The sequence below is a fragment of the Manis pentadactyla genome, chromosome 15 (assembly GCF_030020395.1).
Source record: "Manis pentadactyla isolate mManPen7 chromosome 15, mManPen7.hap1, whole genome shotgun sequence".
NCBI lineage: Eukaryota > Metazoa > Chordata > Mammalia > Pholidota > Manidae > Manis > Manis pentadactyla.
In genome coordinates, this window is record NC_080033.1 from 5,259,260 (window position 1) to 5,279,500 (window position 20,241).

At 45.8% G+C, this 20,241-nt stretch overlaps 1 protein-coding gene and 1 non-coding gene across 2 annotated transcripts in view; one reads left to right on the forward strand and one right to left on the reverse strand.

The window, feature by feature from the left end:
- Nucleotides 1-20,241, reverse strand: part of LOC130681110 (synaptic vesicle membrane protein VAT-1 homolog-like) — a 100,989-nt gene that overhangs the window by 44,307 nt on the left and 36,441 nt on the right. The window contains 2 exon segments of the mRNA XM_057493305.1: nucleotides 6,712-6,927; nucleotides 10,731-10,860. Of these exon segments, the coding sequence (XP_057349288.1) occupies nucleotides 6,712-6,927; nucleotides 10,731-10,860 (346 nt within the window).
- On the forward strand, nucleotides 7,530-7,667 carry LOC130681180 (small nucleolar RNA SNORA15). The gene has a single exon (XR_008994235.1). It is a non-coding gene; the product is annotated as a small nucleolar RNA SNORA15 (small nucleolar RNA).

The window sequence follows — 20,241 nt, forward strand, 5'->3', positions numbered from 1 at the left end:
GGAATGACCTTTCTTTTCTGGGATTAACTCAATGACAGTTGCTCCTTAGCTCAGCAAATAACTTTCTAAAACATGGAAAAATGGCTTGCAACAGCTTTTTGATTCAGCTTTGTTTACTGCATTTATTATGTAGCAAAGAAAAGGCACAGAAAGAGTAAGACCAGCTGCTTCGATGGAGGGGCTCGTGTGTGGCGGGGAGGGCAGGGAGGGCACATCAACCATTAAAATCAAGAATGATACAGTGAATGCTTCCTTTAGGTCTGGTCCTATGGTTAGTGCCTCCGAAGAAATAGCTCACTTAACATTGCATAGAAACCCTCTGACGAATAAATGTGTTGGTACCATTCTCGTTGTTTGAGTGAGGAAACTGAGAAGTTGAGTAGCTTGCCTGAGGAGGTGCACTTTGAACATAGACTGTCTGACTCCAGGGCCTGTGCATTCGGCGTTGCCCTAGGAGAGCAGAGGGAGAAGGTGGGTACAGCCTGCAGGCGCAGAAAGCCAGATGCCCTGCGAGTGGAGTAAAGGGCCCGCCGGCTGCTGTACCAGGCAGTCCCTGGGATCTTACTAGTAGAAGGGCCTTTTTTCCCCCTTGCTCTCATAAAAGTCTAAATGGCAGTGGGGCAGGTGCAGGCCAGAGCATGAAAAATGCATTTTTGAAGGTCCTGGGTGGGTGGGAGCTCTGCCTTCTCTAACGTGTGCTCCCAGGTCAAGCCTGCATCTGCCAGGAAACTGGGGAGAGAGAGAGCGTGGGGGACCTCACAAGGAGGGGCTGCCTTGGAAGCAACGTGCTTCACACAGCCTCTGACCCACCCCACGGGCTCAAGCTCGGGTGTGTGGGCCCCAGCTAGGTTCAGGGGCTTAAAAACATAGCTGCTCACTAGCAACAACTCTGTCTACAGAAGGATTATACAGAGCCCGACGGGCAGCCATGTTGGCCGCACACCTATGGAAGCTGCAAGTCCTTCTGTATCGCTGACATAAGAGGAACAGAGAGAAGTGGCCACAGAGAGAGACAGAGAGAGAGAGAGAGAGACAGAGACAGAGAGAGAGAGAGAGAGATGAGGGTCATTCATACCAAGGAGTTAGGGAGACTGAACTCTATCCTGACAACAACAAGGGAGTCTGTCGATTATAAGCAAGGGAGAAACAGAGCAGATTGGTATGTAGGGAAATCAGTCTGGCTGCAAATAAGAGCGGACTGAAGAGACAGGATGCCGCACAGGATGCCAGTTAATTGGCTGCTGTAATCTGAGTGAGAGACCCCAGGGCCATAAGAAAAGCAGCAGTAGAGGAGACAGGGAGAGAAATATGAGAGCAGTGATAGAGCGAGACCAGCATATAAGAGGTGTCTACTGGCTGGAATTCTTTATATGCAGGCCTGCCTACCCCGCTCCCCACCTCTACTTCATATGAATGCCCACCAGCGCCTCCACTTCCACTCTTGTGCAGTTTGCCTACTGTTCATCCTGAGATGGGAGTGCAAATGCCACTTCCACAGTGAAGCCTTCCCTGATTTTGTCCCCACCTCTATCTCAGGTCAGTTCCCTATCATATGCACACACGTTGGCTTGTGTCTCCCTTTCACAGCACTTGGCAAAGTGATCCACGTGATTATTCGATTCATATGACCACCTTTGACTTACAGGGCTTCTCACTGAATGAAGAAAATCTGTCTTTTTCTCTGTTGCATCACTAGTGCCTGATTCAGTACCTTGAACCAAGTAGGCCCTCACTACATATGTGTTGGTGAATGAATAAAGGAACGGGTCACTGGATATGGAAACGTGTAGCATGTTGGAAAAGGGCTAACCAGGCTTCTTGAACAGCTGGGTAGATGTTGGTGACTTTCATGATCAACCATAGTTTGATTCTTAGCAAAATATTCTCCCATAGTGATTTGCAGACAGTTGTCTCTTTTCTGCTGAACTTGAATGACTCACGCTGAGGGTTCCTGCTCACCCGAGGCTCTGAGCTTCCTGTCAAAATGATGTGTGCTTAGCCGTTCGGGGGGGACCGCGGGCCCACAGATGAGGAGGGCAGCCTCAGGCTGCCCCCTTTGTTGCTTCTGGCCTTCCCTCCTGTGGCTTTGCCTTCAGAGTGATCTGAGTGACCCAGGGAAGTGCCCCACCCACCGTGAACAGAATCCAGTGACTGAGTAGCAGCCTTTGAACCCTCTCTGAAGGTTAAGTTCCGCTTTCCTTCCCGAGATCCGTGGCCCATCTCAGGCTGCTCCCCTCACTGTTCAGAAGAGATGACGAAAAACATGCAAGGACTCTGAAAAACGGAAAGCGTCCTGTGTCAGGCACAGATCCAAGTAACCACATACAGTCAGGAACGTCACTCGTCAGAAATTGAGCACATCCCCAATCCAGATGCTCAGAGTAGCTTGTTAAGTGCGACTGGCAGCAAGACCCTCCTCATGAAGCTCCTGGCATGAGCCCCACTTGGTTACTTATGTTGTGGCTTCTCCTTTAAGAGAGTGTCAGCCCATTTCCAGCCTGGTCCTAAAGACTTGCTAGAGGCATGACCTTCTGAGACCATCTGGTTGTGCTATTGTCAAAGGGAAACAGTGTCCTCAGAGGCGACAGAGCAGTGTAGACCCTTGGGCAAGCCCACTGAGAAAGCAGCCTGCTCTGGACCGAATCATTTCCCTATTTAGTGGTGCCCCCTCATCCGGGGGGCTGTAGTTACCCACAGTCAACTGAGGTGCAGAAGCAGACGATCCTCCCCCCATATCATCAGAAGCCTAACTGTGTTGCTGCGCCCACAGCATTGCCCTCATCACACAGGCATTTAATCACCTCCTATCATCACAGGAAGAGGAGGGGTGCCTAGAGGACAACAAGGTACTTAGAGAGAGCGAGAGACAGCACAGTCGCAGAACTTTTATCATAGTTTATTGTAACAGTTGCTCTATTTTACTATTAGTTGTTGTTGCCAATCTCCTACTGCACCTGTTCTATGAATTAAGCTTTATCACAGGTATGTGTGGATAGGAAAAAGAACATAGTGTATATAGGGTTCACTACTATTCATGGTTTCAGGTATCCACTGGGGGGCTTGGAATGTTTTCCCTGAGGATAAGGGGGTCTTCTGTTCTGTGTTAAAGTTTCCTTCAAAATTACTGGTTTGGTCTGTCTGAAAATTGCCCATCCTGGCCTTTGATGAAAACCAGACAGAGGTCTTGGTGCCGTCAGAACTGCACATTTATATTAAATCAGTTTAGGAAATTTTATCTGAATTAGGTTTAATCTTTTTTATTTTTCTTATTTTGGTATCATTAATCTACAATTACATGAAGAACATTATGTTTACTAGGCTCCCCCCTTCACCAAGTCCCCCCCACATACCCCTTCACAGTCACTGTCCATCTGCGTGATAAGATGCTGTAGAGTCACTACTTGTCTTCTCTGTGTTGCACAGCCCTCCCCGTGCCCCCCCACATTACACATGCTAATCGTAAGGCCCCTTTTCTTTGTCCCCGCCCTTATCCCTCCCTTCCCACCCATCTTCCCCAGTCCCTTTCCCTTTGGTAACTGTTAGTCCATTCTTGGGTTCTGTGTGAATTAGGTTTAATCTTGTCGTCTCATCAATATCGACTCAGGGAACATGTATGTGGCCCAGTCTTTTGACTCGAAAATGTCTATAGTTTGCACAGGGTAGAGGTTGAGCAAATATTTGTTCAATGAATGAATGATTGGGGTTCAACACCCTGGGTGGTCAAGTGGAAAGAACAGGTTTTGGCATCAGCCAGATGAGGGTATGAGTCCTAGTTCTGCTACTTGCGAGCTGCGTTTCCTTCGGGCCTCTGCGGGTTCTCGGCGCAGGGAGAGGGGGCAGCCTAGGGAAAGTGGTGCACTTACTTCCTGTTGCTGTTGCAACAAGTTACCACAGACCTACTGGCTAAAAACAACAAAACCCTGTGCAGATTTCTTACATCACAGTTCTCATGCTCAGAAGTCCAAAATGGGTTTCTCCAGGATAAAATCTAAGTGTTAGTTAGCAGGGCTGTTCCTTCTGGAAGCTCCAGGGGAGAATCCATTTCCTTGTCTCTTCCAGTACCCAGAGGCTGCCCCATGCCTTGGCTCATGGTCCCCACCTCCTCTCTGAAAGCCAGCAGTGCTACATCCTTAAATGTTTCTGACTCCTCGGCCTCCCTCTTCCGTCTTTAAGGACCCCTCTGATTACCCTGGGCGCACCTGGATAATCCGGGATAGTCGCTCCGTCTCAAGGTCCTTGTGCCATGTAAGGTGACACACTCACGGCTGCCAGGGATTAGGATGGGGCCCTCCGGGAGGCTGTCGTCCTGCCCGCCCCAGCAACCACACAGCTAGGGGCTGCACTTAACCAGGTTTGCCGAGCAGTGACAGGAATTCTCTCTCCATTCCTCTCCAGGATAGCACAGGTAGTACACAAAAAAGTATTCTCCAGGGAGGTTCCCCCACTGTGAGAGTACTGGCTGGTCTTACTGGGGGGAATCTAGTTCTGTGGGGGTGACTCATTGGTCTTTCCACAGTGGGGCAGTGTAATGGAATGCTCTGGGCTCTCCTTAGGGTTCCTTGGTTTTTGTGAGACAGTGTCACCTCTGCCTGGGTTAGTTGAGTGTTTACATACGTGGCTGTGCACTTTGCCAGAAGTCTTTCCTGTCGGTAACATTGAACTCAATGCTGCACACTGCCTGTGCTATTTATGGAGACCCACTCACCTGAAAGATGGGTGGCCCAACCACACCTTTCAACCATCCACAGAGTAAGCCAGACCACATCCTTCTGGCCCCAGGATATTTGCTTTCATGAAATGTTGCTTTACTTTGGTGCTATCAGACTTCCTTAGGGGCACACAGTGAAAAAAAGCATCAAAGAAATAGTTGCATTTACTGTAACAGTTTTGTTGAGGGCGTTCATTGCATGTCAGCACACATTTCTTATGAGAAACCACAGAGAGAAACATTTCCCCAGTCTCAGAACCCAGTACTAGTTAGTGTCCCCAGTGACTGGTTTGTTTCCATCCAGTGAACACTAGGTTAGGGCTGATCTTCTTGCTTTCCTTGCACCCACTGCAAGGAAGCAAGGGTCCTCAGCAAAGCTTTAGGACATCATAGCCCATGCTTCCCTCATTGGCTCTTTCCCCAGTTCTTCATCTGTTTCACATTTTAGTTCTTACTGTTGTAGCATCTGTAACCCCAGATAAGGCCTGGTAACAATGTTATTCCCCAAGATTTTTTGTTCTCTTTTGTGAGACACATGCCCTTGGTACATGCCTCTTTGTTCCAGGAAGTAACTCTGATGAAAAAATAAAAATATTAAAGGAAACATCATCAGTGCCAATGTTTAAACACTGAGTCTCAGAGAACTAAGTTCAACACCACTGTCAAAACTGGAACTGATTTTGAAAATATGAAAACAAGTCTCTAATACTTGTACGCTGAGCACGCTCAGATCATAAATACCAGCAATTCAAATGGCTTGCTTGCTGTTTGTAGATTCACTGGCACTGAAATCTATTTCTTTGCAGAGGGATATTTAGCTTTTATTTTATCTTTACTCATGGTCAAAAGACAATAGCGACTTTGCTAACATGATTGAAGATATTCCTCTCAAAGAATTTCTAAAGCTTGCATGTCTTTTTGCCTTCATGTTTCTGTGTGTGAGCTGGTCTCCTTGGAAAGCCAAGACAGCGATGTGCTTTATACCAAGCAGTGGTTCGATAGTTATAGAAATTCAAGATTGAAAAAATCAATGTTAACAACACATCCAGTGAAAACATCTTCAAGATAGACCCAGCCAGAAGAATTCATCTCTGAGTTCATCAAACCACAGAATCACCAACACCGAGAAGCTCTCAAACCCTACTAGATGGTGTTATCAGGACATTCTCTTTTTAATCTTTGTGCCCATAGTATGTACTCAATAAATGCTTGATGAATTAACGAATAATCCCTCTCACTCTCAGAAAGACTAGGATTCTTCTCCAATGCCAATAGACCATGATGAGAACTCAGTGCTTGCCTCTGGCAGGCATACAACATGTGCTGAATAACTGGCACTGACGTACATCCAAACCATGGAAGAAATTTCTGCCATCCCTGAACTGCACAGAGGTGATTTTTATTTCCATTATTTTTCCCCTAGTCAAAGACACATGTGACAGGTGACATTCCCCTCTGCACTCACTCTCGTCGGGGTACTTGGGTTTATGTGTAATTCCTAGTGTGCTTGTACAGTCTACAGTCACCTCTCTCCCACTCAAGAAAATATAACAGAACACATGAATAATGATGTCAGTAATATGGGAACTAACTCAAATCCACGGCAATTTATTGAAAAAGTAGATCATCCGCCATTTTGGTATTTCAGGTAATATTTACAGTACATGAGTGATGAGGTGTCTCACAATGACTGGCATGACAGTTCATCGGAGCACCAGGACTTAGAGCCCTTCTCCGTAGAAACCACCTGTGACACCCACTGAGCCCCCACGTGCCATCTTGGAGTCCTTCCCAAACTCCGGAGAAACCAGCGCTAGGCTCACCCTGCCTCCAATACAGTCACCTATAGGAGCCCCGCCATCCACGTGGCCTTCACCAGAGCAGTACAGCTCATCCGTACTGACGGACATGCCACCCAGGAATCTCATCGGCAGCTGCTGCTCCACTCTCACTGCTACGACTTCCAGGAAGACGACTCACACGCACAGGCACCACCAACTTACCACACTGCCGCCAGCCGAGTGCACGAGCATGCACGTCCCCTCCCGGAGGCTGGCGACTTCGAAGAGCATCATGTAGGCTGTGACCAAGTTCATGGGGAATGCAGCAGCCTCAGAGAAGCTCATGACATCTGGGATCTTGTAGACAAATTCCACTGGCGTGCAGACCACCTCTTCCCAGGCATCGTAATTGATGAATGCCATGACACGGTCCCCAATCTGGGCATGGGAAGCACAAGGTCAGTGGAGGTTTCTTAATCTGTTTAGAGGAATTTCTCAAATACTCTTAAGAATCTGATGAAATGTATAGATTCCATCCCAGAAAAAACAAAACAAAACATTGAAACCCTCAAATATGCACACCTTTACCTGCCCTGAACTGTAAGGCATGGGTGGGTATGCTGAAGCCCATCTAGGAAAACTTCTCAGGGGCCATGGAGGCCAGGTTCTCTACCCTCTTCTTGAGCATAAACAGACAACATGCATGGGCAAGGCCAGGAGTCACCTACTCTCCTCTGTCCCCCGCCACCCTTGGAGCTTCCCTGCCAGGCTCACTCACTGTATTATTTACATCAAAGGTTAGCACTGGGTTACTACTAATTGCAGGGGACGTGACACATGGTGCATCGGAAGAGCCATGTAAACCTAAGGGCAGGAGACTGAACCAGAGTAACCAGGTTAGGGCAAAAATAGGAGCATGCCACCAGGTGTGAGCAACAACAGTGAACATTTTAACGTCTTGGATACATATTACATGGTAGGCATTGTCTAAGGGTGTCACATGTTCAGACTCATGTAATCCTTACAGAACCCCTCTGAAAGCATGGCTGAATATTTTTTATCAGTATTTTAGATAGCCAGACACCATGCAAAAAGAAAGAACAGTCTTCCCTTTAAAGTGGTTATGATGGTCTGCTAAGTATTTTCCTAACAGATCACTATTAAAGGGAAATACAAACCCAAGAACTGTTACCAATAGCTTGTATGAGCTGCCGAGTGCCAGTTAAATTGAACCGTTCTGCTATTTGAAGTTAATTGCATGTGCTACGACTTTCAAATGCAATCTTCAAATTGCTGTGGTCATAGTGAGTTCTCCATAAATTAATGGCTTTCCTGTATGTGTGTTTTAGTTTATGTATATTTTTACAATTGACTCTCCTGTTCTATTTTCCTTTTAGCTTAGCATTTCTCTCTACCCTTACTCAACAAACAACAACAGAAGCCTCCTATGAGATGAATCCCACAAGAGTCCCGGTTTACCAATGGATGACTATAGATTTCACAGACAGTTAAAAGGAGGCAAAGAGAGATTACAGCACATGCTCCAAGTCATGTAGCTAAAGAGTAGCTGGGCCAGGATTTGAATCTAGGCAGGCTGATTCCAAATAAAAATAATTAATTCATGACACCTGAGATAAGTGCTGCCAAGAAGACAGAGTTATATAAGGATGTACAAAAGGGGATCCTACCCAGTCTGGAAATATTAGTTACAGTGTTCATATCTCAGTTTCCTCAACTCTAAAATGGGAATAATATTAGGAAAGGGTCTTTATGAAGACTAAATAACATAATATGCATGCAGTGCATGTCGCACCGTTGCATGTAAAAGGAGGAGAGAGCAATCAGTGTTACTCTTAAAGTGAACAGTTTGGTTTCTGATCTCATGGAGTTCACAATTTACTGATCAAAAGCTAAATACAGACCCACTATATTTCATGAAGCAGAAGGAATAGCTATTTAATGAAAGAACTGATGGGAAGGAGAGGCTGTGCTCCTGGCATAGTGAGTGTCCCAATTCCTGGAAAGGTTAAAGACCAAATGATGACTGTCAGGAATATCATCTTAAAGGATATTTAAGACCAGAGGATAACTGAGGTCTGACCCTGACATCCTCTGCTGCACAGGATCATGAAAACCCCAAGATGCGTGACAGCACAGAGGAGCCGACTGCCTCCGGAGCTGCCGCACCAGCTCTCTCGTTCAGCTTTGCGCCATCTCTAACATTTCATTATCAAAATGGCAAAAGTGGCTAAGCCACAGCATCAGCCCCAGGCTGAGTCCAGGAGGAGGCAACTTAAAAAAATACATATCCAACTTCACCTCATTATTTGATTCTTTTAAGAAACAGAAATGAGTTCTGGGTGACTGAGCCCAAATTTTTCTTTTACTGCTGCACCCCTGGCAACACCTCAAGCCCCCCTTGCAATGGATGAAACCAAGGGAGCTATTTAGGGTTCTGCACACAGAATCCCACCTCCGACCTGATGGAAGGTCTTATGTAAAAACTATAGAAGGAAAATTGTATTGATTTTCTTCCAAATCACACTGACTGGAAACCTGTAGATGGCCTCTTGTATTTTATTTGTGCAGCTGAAAGTCATTAGCGGGGAATGGGGTGAAGAGGGGGTTGACAATAAGCAACCCAGGCTACTCAGCAGAAGAACCTCGATAAGGGAAAATAGATATGATCAAGTATAGTAAGTCCTCCCTCTAAACCAAGGCCAACAGCATCCTTAATCCACTCTAATGTTCTGCAATAATGGGTTATTTATCCATGCTCAGGATTAACGGAGGAGCTCGCGGTCCTGTGGGACCACGTGGAGGAGTGAAGAACACAGAGTATTTCTGATACACAGCTCTTTCAGGGAGACGGTGCTGCCTCTGATTATATTGCTTACCTGGGGACAGAAAATGTAAACGTCTTAGGAAAGGAAAGAAAAAAAGTGCATTTATTTCCTCTTAACATTTTTCTGCTGTTTGACCTGGAAACCACTGACAAAAAGACTGAGGGCGTGGGATGAGATTTCCAGACCTTCATCAGACTGAATTTGGAGCATATAGATATTCCCAGAGTATACTGAAGCTCAGGTGCACGAGGACTGAGACAGCAGTCTAGTCTTGGCTAGATTGAATGCCAAGGGCACCCTGGCATTGCACGCTGCAGGGTTTTAATCCCGGCATCTAATATGGCAGCATTGGCAGGTTGAGAGTAGGGATGAAGATCATGGCATTGCAGGAAGAGTAAAGAGACTGGCGACTTGAATCCACGTCCAACTCTTACTAGCTCCTTTCTGACCTTCTGAACCTCATTACTTGCTGAACCCTCCTGAACCTCATCTCTGAGCGGGTAATAACAGCCTTAACCTTGTAGGGTTGTGGTGAGGTTCAAAAAGATAACTTGCCCAATTTCTGGTTATGGTGGATTCTCAAATGCTAGCTCCACTCAGCGCTCCCTGGGGAAGCACTTAGTTATAAGCAAGAGCTCTTGGACCTGATTTCTATTGGCTTTTCTCACTCAGAACTGCTGCAATTCTGTGCAATTGATTTGCCCACAGTTTTTATAGACTGGATCCTATTCGATTTGTACAACAATGGTAGGAAGGGTCATATATCTTTTCACCAATTAAAAATTTTTATTATGGAAAATTCTGAACATGTACAAAATAGTCAGAGTAATTTAATAACCCTTTGAATCAATTGCGCCACTCCAGAAGTCATCAACCCATTGGCCAATTCTGTCCTCTGGCTTTAAAATCTCCATTCAAAGTGGTACGTCCCCAATGTCTGGAATAATGAGTTATAAATGGTCACTTCAATGCATCACGTTAAGTATATATGTAAAGGAATCGAATCATAAAATACAGAGGCTATTTCTCCCCAACTTTTGTGTTTTGCAAGTGATTTTTGAACCTGATGTGATAAGACAATGATGGGCATGGGCCAGGGGAGGGAGGGTGCACACTTAGTTACTCCAAGGCTAAATACTCTTATTAATAGCTATGTAACGTGAGTAAAGAATTCCTCTGGCTACTTCACCAGATGGTTGCCGGAAACAACCAAGATGGTACACAAGAGAGGTGCGGGACATTTAGAAAGTCCTATCATTTATAAACATTGTTAATAAAGCTAATAAAACAATAACATGCATCATAGATTATTTCAAGCATTTGTTGTATAGTCTTTTATAATCTCAATGGATTCTGGATAAATATTACTCTTTCAGCCAGAAGTCAAAATATTACCTCGTATCCTTTCATGCTGTCTCCCAGAGCTTCAGCAATCCAGGAGCACTTGAACCCCGGCACCAGGGGAGTCTTGGGAGGGTTGTCGATATTCCCTTGTTGCACCATCACATCCAGGAAGTTTAAACCACTGTGAACCACAAGCGTGAAAAGAGAGAAATTCAAAACAAGATGCCAAAAAACTCACTGGCTCGACTTTTCTCTCCTTCCGGACCCCTCCCTCCCTTGCTCCTCCCCCATCCCTCTCTACTGTCTTTTCTTTCTGGAAAATGGGCCTAATCACTTGGCCAGTTGCCATCCATAAAGGAGAACAATAATCTCTCTAGACAAGTAAAGCTCCCCTGGCAGGCCAAACAGCAGTTGCACAGTTTACACGAACTCCAAAGACAGTGCCTTTGTCCCCTCTCACTGCCTGCTTCCTCTTAGTTTGAAAACACAAACTGACTAGCTTGGTCACTAGCCATTCCAGCACTTAAAAGAGGGTGAAAAATACGCCAGGAAGATGTTATAAGGAGACACAGGAAAAGCAGCCAGACACGATGGCCATCGGCCAGGCTATGAGAAAGCAAGAAAGAGAAAACAGTCCCACTAAAAAGTCTCTAAACAAGTGTCACGCCTCTATCATCACGCAGACTTAACCCAGCCCAGGGTGCCATAAACAGCACCCAGAGTGGTGACTGTGATCCAAGAGACCCCATTTTTTTCCAGCTGGAGGAGGGTGACTCGAAGAGGGCTCAAAGGGGTGGACCCGTGGATATGGGAATACTGGGGGGCTGGTTTCAAAATTCTTGGTTATCTCTGGTAAGAGAAATTAGATATTTTCTATTAACATATTACTTTTGAAATAGTTATCATTAAAATATACTAAAGTCATCATCTTGGAAAACCTTCTATTTGATTTTAATAATGCCATCAATGCTCCCAGTGGCTCTTACTTTTTTGAGAGCTACTCTTGGAAATTGCGCGGCACATTATTCACTAGTCAAATGACAAAACACATCCCACGGAGTGTGTACTTTTTCCACCAAGTGTAGTTTTCATGTACTTCCTGCTTTCATTAGCCACCGTCTAAAGAAAGACTCGGGTTATAGAAACCGAAGTCCTTGGTCCGGCCCAGGGTCCAGGAGCCCCTGGCCACAGCTTCTCCTCCGAGCAAGATGGCTGAGCTACTTCTCACGCACGGCCTGCCCATTCCTCTCGTGCACTCTTTGGAGCCTGAATCGTCTAACTCTGCCTACATCCTCTGGTCTGTGCTCAGCAGCCTTATCCCCGGGGAGTGACTAATGACGAGGACGATGACTCCTTGAAAGGTGGGTGTAAGAGTCATCACCCTCTCAAGGTTTTCTGGCCCACTAATCAGGCAAGCATCACACGTTGTCCCAGTTGCAGTATCTCTAACGTGTGCGTCCTTGGAGGCAGCCACATGCCTCCTATTTCCTCGCTCCCAGAGTGCCCGGCATACATCAGGCCCACAGGAACAGACTAGGTACAGAAGTAGCATCTCTTGAATAAAGGAATATTCATGAATACTTAAAAATATGTACTGCCTGATTGAGTACTAACTTCTTTTAAAAGGCAGCCAAGGGATGCTCAGAGTCATGGACATACTTCTGAAATGTATGTGTAGACTTACAAGGGCCCTCCTTTGTTTTTAGGGTCACAGGATTGTCTGGAAAATTAACGAGAGTTACGCACTTATGCACGGTGCCAGGTACCTGTGTGCGTACAACAAATGCTAGCCTTTACGTCGGCATCTTCTCGTAAGAAGGCAGGAGTGCATGAGACATCGTAGGAAGACCCATTACACAAAGGTTAAAAATAGTTTCAGGCCTGAAATGGGAAAACTTCAGCTATCTGTAAGCATCGCTTCTGTGACACAGCCGTTTTTCCAACACAACTGAACAAATGCAGCATCACGGTGTAACAGGGAGAGGAATTTCCACGTCCCAAGTCAAACGCTCCCTACCATTTCACGCATATTGTAGCTCACTGTGTTTGTCTTTGTGTGATAAACCTATGATTTCCCAAGACCCTGATGGGTAAAGGCCAGGAGCAATGACTTGACAGTTCTGTAAATGTGCCAGCCCCTGGAGAAGGCCGCATCCTGGGTACTCGTCACCCTCCACCCAGCACGGGGTGGGCCCAGTGATGGCAGCTACTCAACACCAGTGAGAAGGGCTAAGGCTGGCTTCCCAGAAGCCTGTAGCATCCCCTTCCTCGGGGAGGCATGCAGCGATCCCGTCAGGATCCTGGGGACAGCCGCCCATCTTCAGGAAGGAAACAGGAAGCAGGTATATCCCAGGGGACAGGGGATGGGTCAGTGCTGTTTGTCTCAGCTGGAAGAGGGGGTAAACAGCTGCTAATGGAGTATATTTATGTTGTCCCTGCCCTGTGTCATGGCACGACCCGCGCACCTCATCCTGACACGGATGGGCACAGCTGGCGTTTACTGAGGGTTCAGTTTGTGGCAGGAACTGTACTGAGTGTTTTGCTTTTGTTATTTAAGACTCAATAATAGTCCTACGAGGCCTGAACTATTACACCCATTTCTCAGATGAGGAAACTGAGACTCCGCAAAATTAAGTAAGTTGCTTAAGGTCATGTCTTTAGAACCTGTCAAAGTTAGGATTCAAATTCAAACATGTCGAGAACCCAAGTGCTAACAGAAGACATTCTGTGACCTCTTTGTGGGGACTTTTCCCACCATCTTTGGTAAAGGGTCATCCAAGGGCCCATGTTTATAACTTACCTCTTTGACAGCTGACAGCACCAGCAGCGAGCCCGGTACCGGAGGAGCGGCCATTCATAATCTCAGCAGGGACCCACTCCTTACTATGAAATAATTGAGCTGATCTAAGAACTGGATGTTCTTTCAAAATTATGAATTCGGAAACATGCAGCAAGAAAACGGCCTAGTATCAGAAAGGATGTCAAAATAAAAAATTGAGCTAGAGGGACCTACTGACCTTTGCTCTGAGAAAGCATTAAGTGAAAGAGCCAGAAGGTGAGGGAATTGAAAGAAAAGACATTCAGAGCGGTGGACTTAACCCAACAGCCTGCACCGCGGTGGACTTTACAAATGTCATTGCCGAGTTACTGAGAACGGGAAGGTCCAGTCTCTGTGCCCGGTGGGGCCAGGCCCCGGCACGCCTCCCGAGCTCTCATTTCCAAGAGCTCCTTTGTTATTTCACACACACCTTGATAAGAGAACCTCTTTCTTTGGCTGACGTGTGTGGTCTCTGCCTCGTGAAACCAAAAGATACAAAACCAAAACAAATACTAAACCAATAACCCTAAATCACCTACTGAACAGACATCATTGATCTCATGTTTTGTTTTGTTTTTTCAGACAAAACCAATAATACTGTTTAGAGATACTAAGTTATTTGTCCAAGGCCACACACACAGTGAATGGTGAGGCCATGGACTTAAACTTGGAACTGCTTAGCACTTTTCTTTTTTCCATCACAACAGGAAAAAACAGGGGCTTATCAAGCTATACAACTTCTTAATTACAGTTTCCAGTATTCTGTAGGATAATTTGATGTTCATTTAGAAATTTTTGGGTGGTGGTAGTGACTATGCCTGATGACTCAGACCTACAGAGTGGGCGATCTTCAGACATTACCTAATATTTATGTGGATCAGTGCAAAAGAAAATAGTGCTGGAAAGTGCTGGACACCATGTTCTGCTAGGGAATTTTATTTTTCTTGATGATTGGTGTGATTTCAGTAAATAAGGCCTTTGTTTTTCCTCTCATACTAAATTATTACTGAAAGCCTAGGTATAAAGGGTATTTCCCAAGATACAACATCCTGAAGGAAGGCAGGGATTTGAGAAAGGGACCCTGAAAAGCTTGACAGGTGAGGGATGTGATAGCAGATGCAGGGAAATGTGGGGACAATCTCTTTGAAAACTGATGCTTTCTTACATTTGCACTACAGAGTACAGTTTACACTTCCTCAACCTTGTAATAATCTGGAGAGGCAAGAAGTACAGCTACTGCTCTTCCCATTCAATAGATGTGAATACTGAGACGCCTTAGATAAGAAAGCTGACTTGTCAAAGACAACATAATAGGTACATGGCGGAGCTGAGATTTGAATCAAGGTCTTCACACTCCTTGCTTATTGTATATCCCATGCACTATGAAATGTCAGATGCAAGGAAATCAAATGTTGCTAAAAATCAGTAATTTCAAGATTTGGGAGCAAGAAGGTTAAGAAAAAGTGCAGAAAGGAAACAGATGCAGGCCTTATGGGTTCCAGTTCCTGTACTGCCGTCGTTGAGCAGCGGGACCCAGGCTGAGTCTCTGCAGCCCTCCCCTGCTCTCATACTCTGGCCACCACCTGGTGGTCCTTTATCCTGTGGCTCTGCTTAAAATAGCATCAAATCAAAGCTTAGGCAGAGAGGCAGAGATGCTTGATGGTCTTGGGGAAACACACTGACTCGGGATGCTTAGATCTTGTCTAGAAGCTAAAGGACGGCAAGCTCACCTTGGCCTCTGTATTTCCTGTTATCTGTTAAGTGATGGTTGTCAGCCTTGTAACATCTCATGAGAAATGTCTGGCTGTGTTCATTTTATGTGTTGCTGTGATGATGATGCTACATGTTAAGTATTAAAGTCTGGGCCATTTTAGTCTTCATCTTGTGCAAGAGCAGGGCTAGACCTAGAGGAAATAAAGTACCAGTCCAAGGCCATATAGCAGGTTCCTGCACTGTGACACAAGCCCTTTTCGCCTGACTTCCAGGCTTGAGTGTTTGACTGGTAGGGTGTCGTTCTGTTATCGACGAACTGTGGTAGGCTGCTGTGTCTTCTTGTTACCGCAACTCAGCGATCTGGGATCTGTTCGTTGCTTTTGGATGTGCTCAGTATATCAAAGAAGACACAAATGATTTCTTAAAGGACACCACTAAGTAGACGACAGAAGAACCAGCCCAGCTATAATTTACTGATTTTCTAATTTGAGACAAAATTGGCCCAAAGGAGTTTAGCAAAGCAGACACGCAGAGGAGGAGAATATCCCCCGTATTGCATTCTCCAGGTGAAAGGAGGGTTAGGGGTCGCCCATAGGAAAGGAGTTTCGATCTCTTGCCGTCTCTTTCCTTCGTCAAGTTGTCAGGACCCCCAGTACTGACGATGGGAATCCAAACGTTGTCAGACCATTATACAGAGAACAGTAGGAGGAACAGCAGCTTAGCCTCTACTGATGCTGAAGCACACATTTTGAACTCATACTCAATAGGAATCCCGTCTTGCCCCATCACTGGTTCCGTTGAGAGACAGCCAGCCAAAGAAATGGCATTCAGAAAGCCACCGTGTTTCTTCCTTTGAGTGTATCATTTGTTACAATAGATGTTTGATTCTTTATAAAGACAGAAGTATTTCTCCTCAAATCTCAGCACAAAGATTGGTTGTATGGGGTCTTACAGGCCCAGTTCTATGGATAAACTAATTAAATTTCTTTCTTTCCATTGGCTATTAGGAAGCTCGGATCCAAATTTGTAAAACACACAGACACACACACACACACACACACACACACACACACACACACACACAGACACACACACACTCGGATCCAAATCTGTAAAACACACACACACCCAAACTCCCACACACATACACACACACTCTCTCTCTCTCTCCGAAGCTGCAGGGCTCTGTGGCATTCATTCTCTATGTGATTCTAGATTCAACTTCATCTTAACTTACTGAATGCTTCAGAGTTTCCATTTTCTTAAATCATAAACTCTTTTCTGGTGGAGCTCAAACTTGATCATGCATCAGAATTTCCAGGAGGTTTGTTAAAACACGGATTGCGGGACCCCTATCCCCAAGTTCTTCTGACTTAGTGGGTCTGGGTGAGGTGCATGAATTTGCATTTCTAATAAGTTTTCAGGTCCTGCTGCTGCTGATCTGGGGACACACTTGAGGAGCTGTTGCTGTATCGTTTCTTTTTAAGCTATTTCAAGTCCTTTTTGGAATGAGGCAAGGTAAAAATTAATAGATGATGATTAAATAGATAAGAAAATGAAAAGTGCTCTCGTTGTCCTCTAGAGCAGTTGAATTTCTTGATCCTAGTCCAAAGGATTATATTTACCCTTGTTAAATGCAGCCTTATTAGATCAGGTTCATCATTCCGATTTGTTTGGCTTGCTCTTGGATCCTAATTTTTTCATCCAAAAAATTGGCTCCTCCTCCTGGATCTGGGTCCTCTGAAAATGTGGTTATCATGCCATTAACTTCTATGTCCAAATTGCTGATAAAAATTATAGGTAGGCCTCACGTTCCTGGTTACTAAGTGTGTTTGTGAAGATGTCAGAGAAGGGATTTAAAACACAGGACTAGGTGACATGTTTTAAGTTTCTTCAAATCCTGAGCTCTTACAATTCTCGGAAACATCTCCAAGACACTGAATTCAAGTGTGACAAGTACTCAGTAAGTCCATGAGGCCTCTCTGTTTGTGGGGAATGGCAGTCAATTTCCCTTCCCCTATTGCAGTAATTCCTGACCATAGAGGGTGCTGCCTGATTGAGCTTCTTCTAGTACAATCACTTTCTGGATGCGTGTCACGGTGATAATGGTGTACACATCCTGGCCCCAGCTCCGGGAGTCTCTTTTAGCCCAGGCACATATTCTCATGTGCCTTTAGGGTTGAAAATACTGCTCCATTGGCCCAAAATCAGCTTTCTGATCCCACAAAGAAAAATACCCAAGAGAGGACCTTTTCCATGATTCTCACATAGGGCTTTGTGACAGAAGGGACCCCAAGACGCTAGCAGATATCCAGAATCCTCCACTCTAATTTCTCTGGTGATAGGGCATAGGGACAAAAGGAATTATTTGTAGCTAGTAATTGTAACATTCAGTAACAGCTAACATTTATAGGGTGCTTACTATATGGCAGGCATGGGATCAAGTGTTTTATGAGCATGGTTATCATTTAATGCGTACAACAACCATAACAATGCTAAGAGATAAACGTTACCCACATTTTACAGAGAGCAAAACCAAGACCATAGACATTCACAAGCCAAGGTGTGAAAGCAAGAAGTGAGACGGCAGAGACTGTGCTCTTAGCTAATTACTTTGCTCTCCTCTTGTGAGACTGTCACTCCGTTTTCCCAGTTACAAAAGGAGACTTCTCGACCCATCTGTCTCAGTGGGCATTTACTATATGCTGAGTGTATACTAAGTGTGCGATATCCACAGTTAAGGGGGACTTAAAATTCTCATGGGGAAACAGAATCACAAAAGCTGATTACATTACGGAGTGATGAGTGGTTCTGTACAAGTGCAGGCAGAGTGCTCACCCCACCACCACCGGGAGGTGTGCAATCACACAGACAAGCAAGCAGTCAAAATAATGACCCCAGAAAGGTTTTCCCAAAGAATTGTTCTCATGGTTCTCTGCAGTCATCAAAGTTAAATTTAAATCCTTAGCATTAGCTCTCTGGCTCTTCCTCAGGTGGGTTGCTCCATCTCCTCAAGCCTTAGTTTTCCCCTCTCAAAAAGGGGATAGTAACGTATTGACCCTATGGGGAGTTGGTGTGGATTGCACTGACAGTACATGTAACATAGAGTGCCTCGCACACAGTAAGTCTCGGGGAGCATAAGCTATCGTTGCGACCGCCACCACCGTCCTCATTATCACCATCACACCAAGGTGTCACAGGTCAGGGTCCCTGGGAAGCAGACTCTGAGGTGAGATTTGCGTGCGGGAGGTCTGACAAAGAGTCCTGTAGGGAACAGCGCCCGTTTTGGTGTGAGGGAAGCTGAACTGGGTAGAAGGAGAAGTTGAACACTGATGTCATAGTTAAAGGGTCTCATTTTATCCAGAGAAAGTTCCATAGCTGATGGTCCCTGAATTCATCATGAATCGCGGCAAGGGGACGGGGCCTTTATACCCTGGCATCAGCCAGTCATGGGACAAGAGCTGCCCCCAGGGAGCAGGTGCAACCTGGAGCAAAGAGGCTGCCTTCAGCTGAGGGCAATTCCTCAGGAGGGCTACAGAGCCAGCCGTCTGCAGCCATCACTCCCGGTGGTGGGGAGAATGAGTGCCAGGGTCCCCAAAGGGGGTCCCGGTGGGTGGACCCCAGCACCCAGTACAAGAGAGCTGGTGTGATCGTCCTTTTCAGAGTTTTAATCCCCTGTGGGCACAGAGCAGTTGTGACTGATGGCGGACATTTACGGAGCCCCTTAACGTGGTGGTCTTTAAGGAGGAAAGGCTTACGGGTTCTTATAAATAGTTCAGAGAAGCGGAAAAAAGAATGGTATCTTTAAATTGGGGCCCGAAAGAACGAGAGGAAAGGGCAATGGATGACTTGAACAGATCAACACATCAGTGACGCGACAGAGCCAAAGGAAAAAGAAGGGTACAGGCAGACAAACGGTCATAATACACGCAGGACTGGCAACTCTTGGGGAAATCCATGAAGAAAAGTGGTTCAGCCCTTCCTACGTGTCTGCGGGAAGTACGGGATCCCAGAAGCCAGAGGAGACCCGGCCACAACGGGGGAGCACGGCCGAATCCCAGAGCGCGGGGTACAATTCCCGCCGCTTGCTGAGCGGCACGGCCAGCTTCCGGGGCAGCCCTGCCAGGGGGGCTGGGGGCCTGCCCAGAGGGAGGCTCTGCTCTGGGCCGAGCAGCACCAGGTGTGCCCTTCCTCGTCCTGCCCTAGCCTTGTGGCTGCTACCTGTGCTCACCCAAACATCCCACTCCAAATCCACGGTGTGGCCGAGAAGCAGATGTTTGAGCCATTCCCTCACTTCCCCAGATGTTTTCATTTTTGTTTCTTCATCTCAGCTGATAACATGACAATGCCTAGAACAATCGGCATTGATCTCAGAAAATCTTGCTATCAATTCTTTTTTTTTTCTTTTTGGGTTTGTTTAAGGACTCATTTTGTTACCTTGAGACTGAGAGAATAGACTGATACAAATCTGCTATGGAAGACAAACATACACATTCATTGTCCTAGGCCAGGACAGCTTTTAGGCAAATCTCAAAGGGCATCTCTCCCTTCAGAACAGCAGAACTGTCCTGGGTGGACCTCAGGAGAGAGAGGCCACCTGCGCTCCGGGAGAGGTGGGAAGGCGCGTGTTGTGGGTACTCGGGTTCTCCTGACATTGTCCCTCAGTGTCGGGCTCCACATGACCCTCCGACCCTCTCCACCACTATCTTTATTAAAAACAGACCACTGCAGCTATAGGACACATATGAAGTTCTCTGACACATCTGGTGTTTTTTGGTAATCTACCACTTTATTTCTTAAGCAAATCATGCCATTGTTGCCCCACTCAGATCCCTTTAGCTGTACAACTGGACTGGTGATGAGGGCATACAGCTGGGGCTACAGGTGTACAAATCTGTTTTATTTCCTCTGAGAAAGGAAATATATCTTTTGTCCAAATTAGTATTCAAAACACCTGTCAGTAGTATTTCAAACACAGAACAAAATGGCCAAGGAGATACACTGAGAAGCTAAATATCAAGAGTCTGTTTT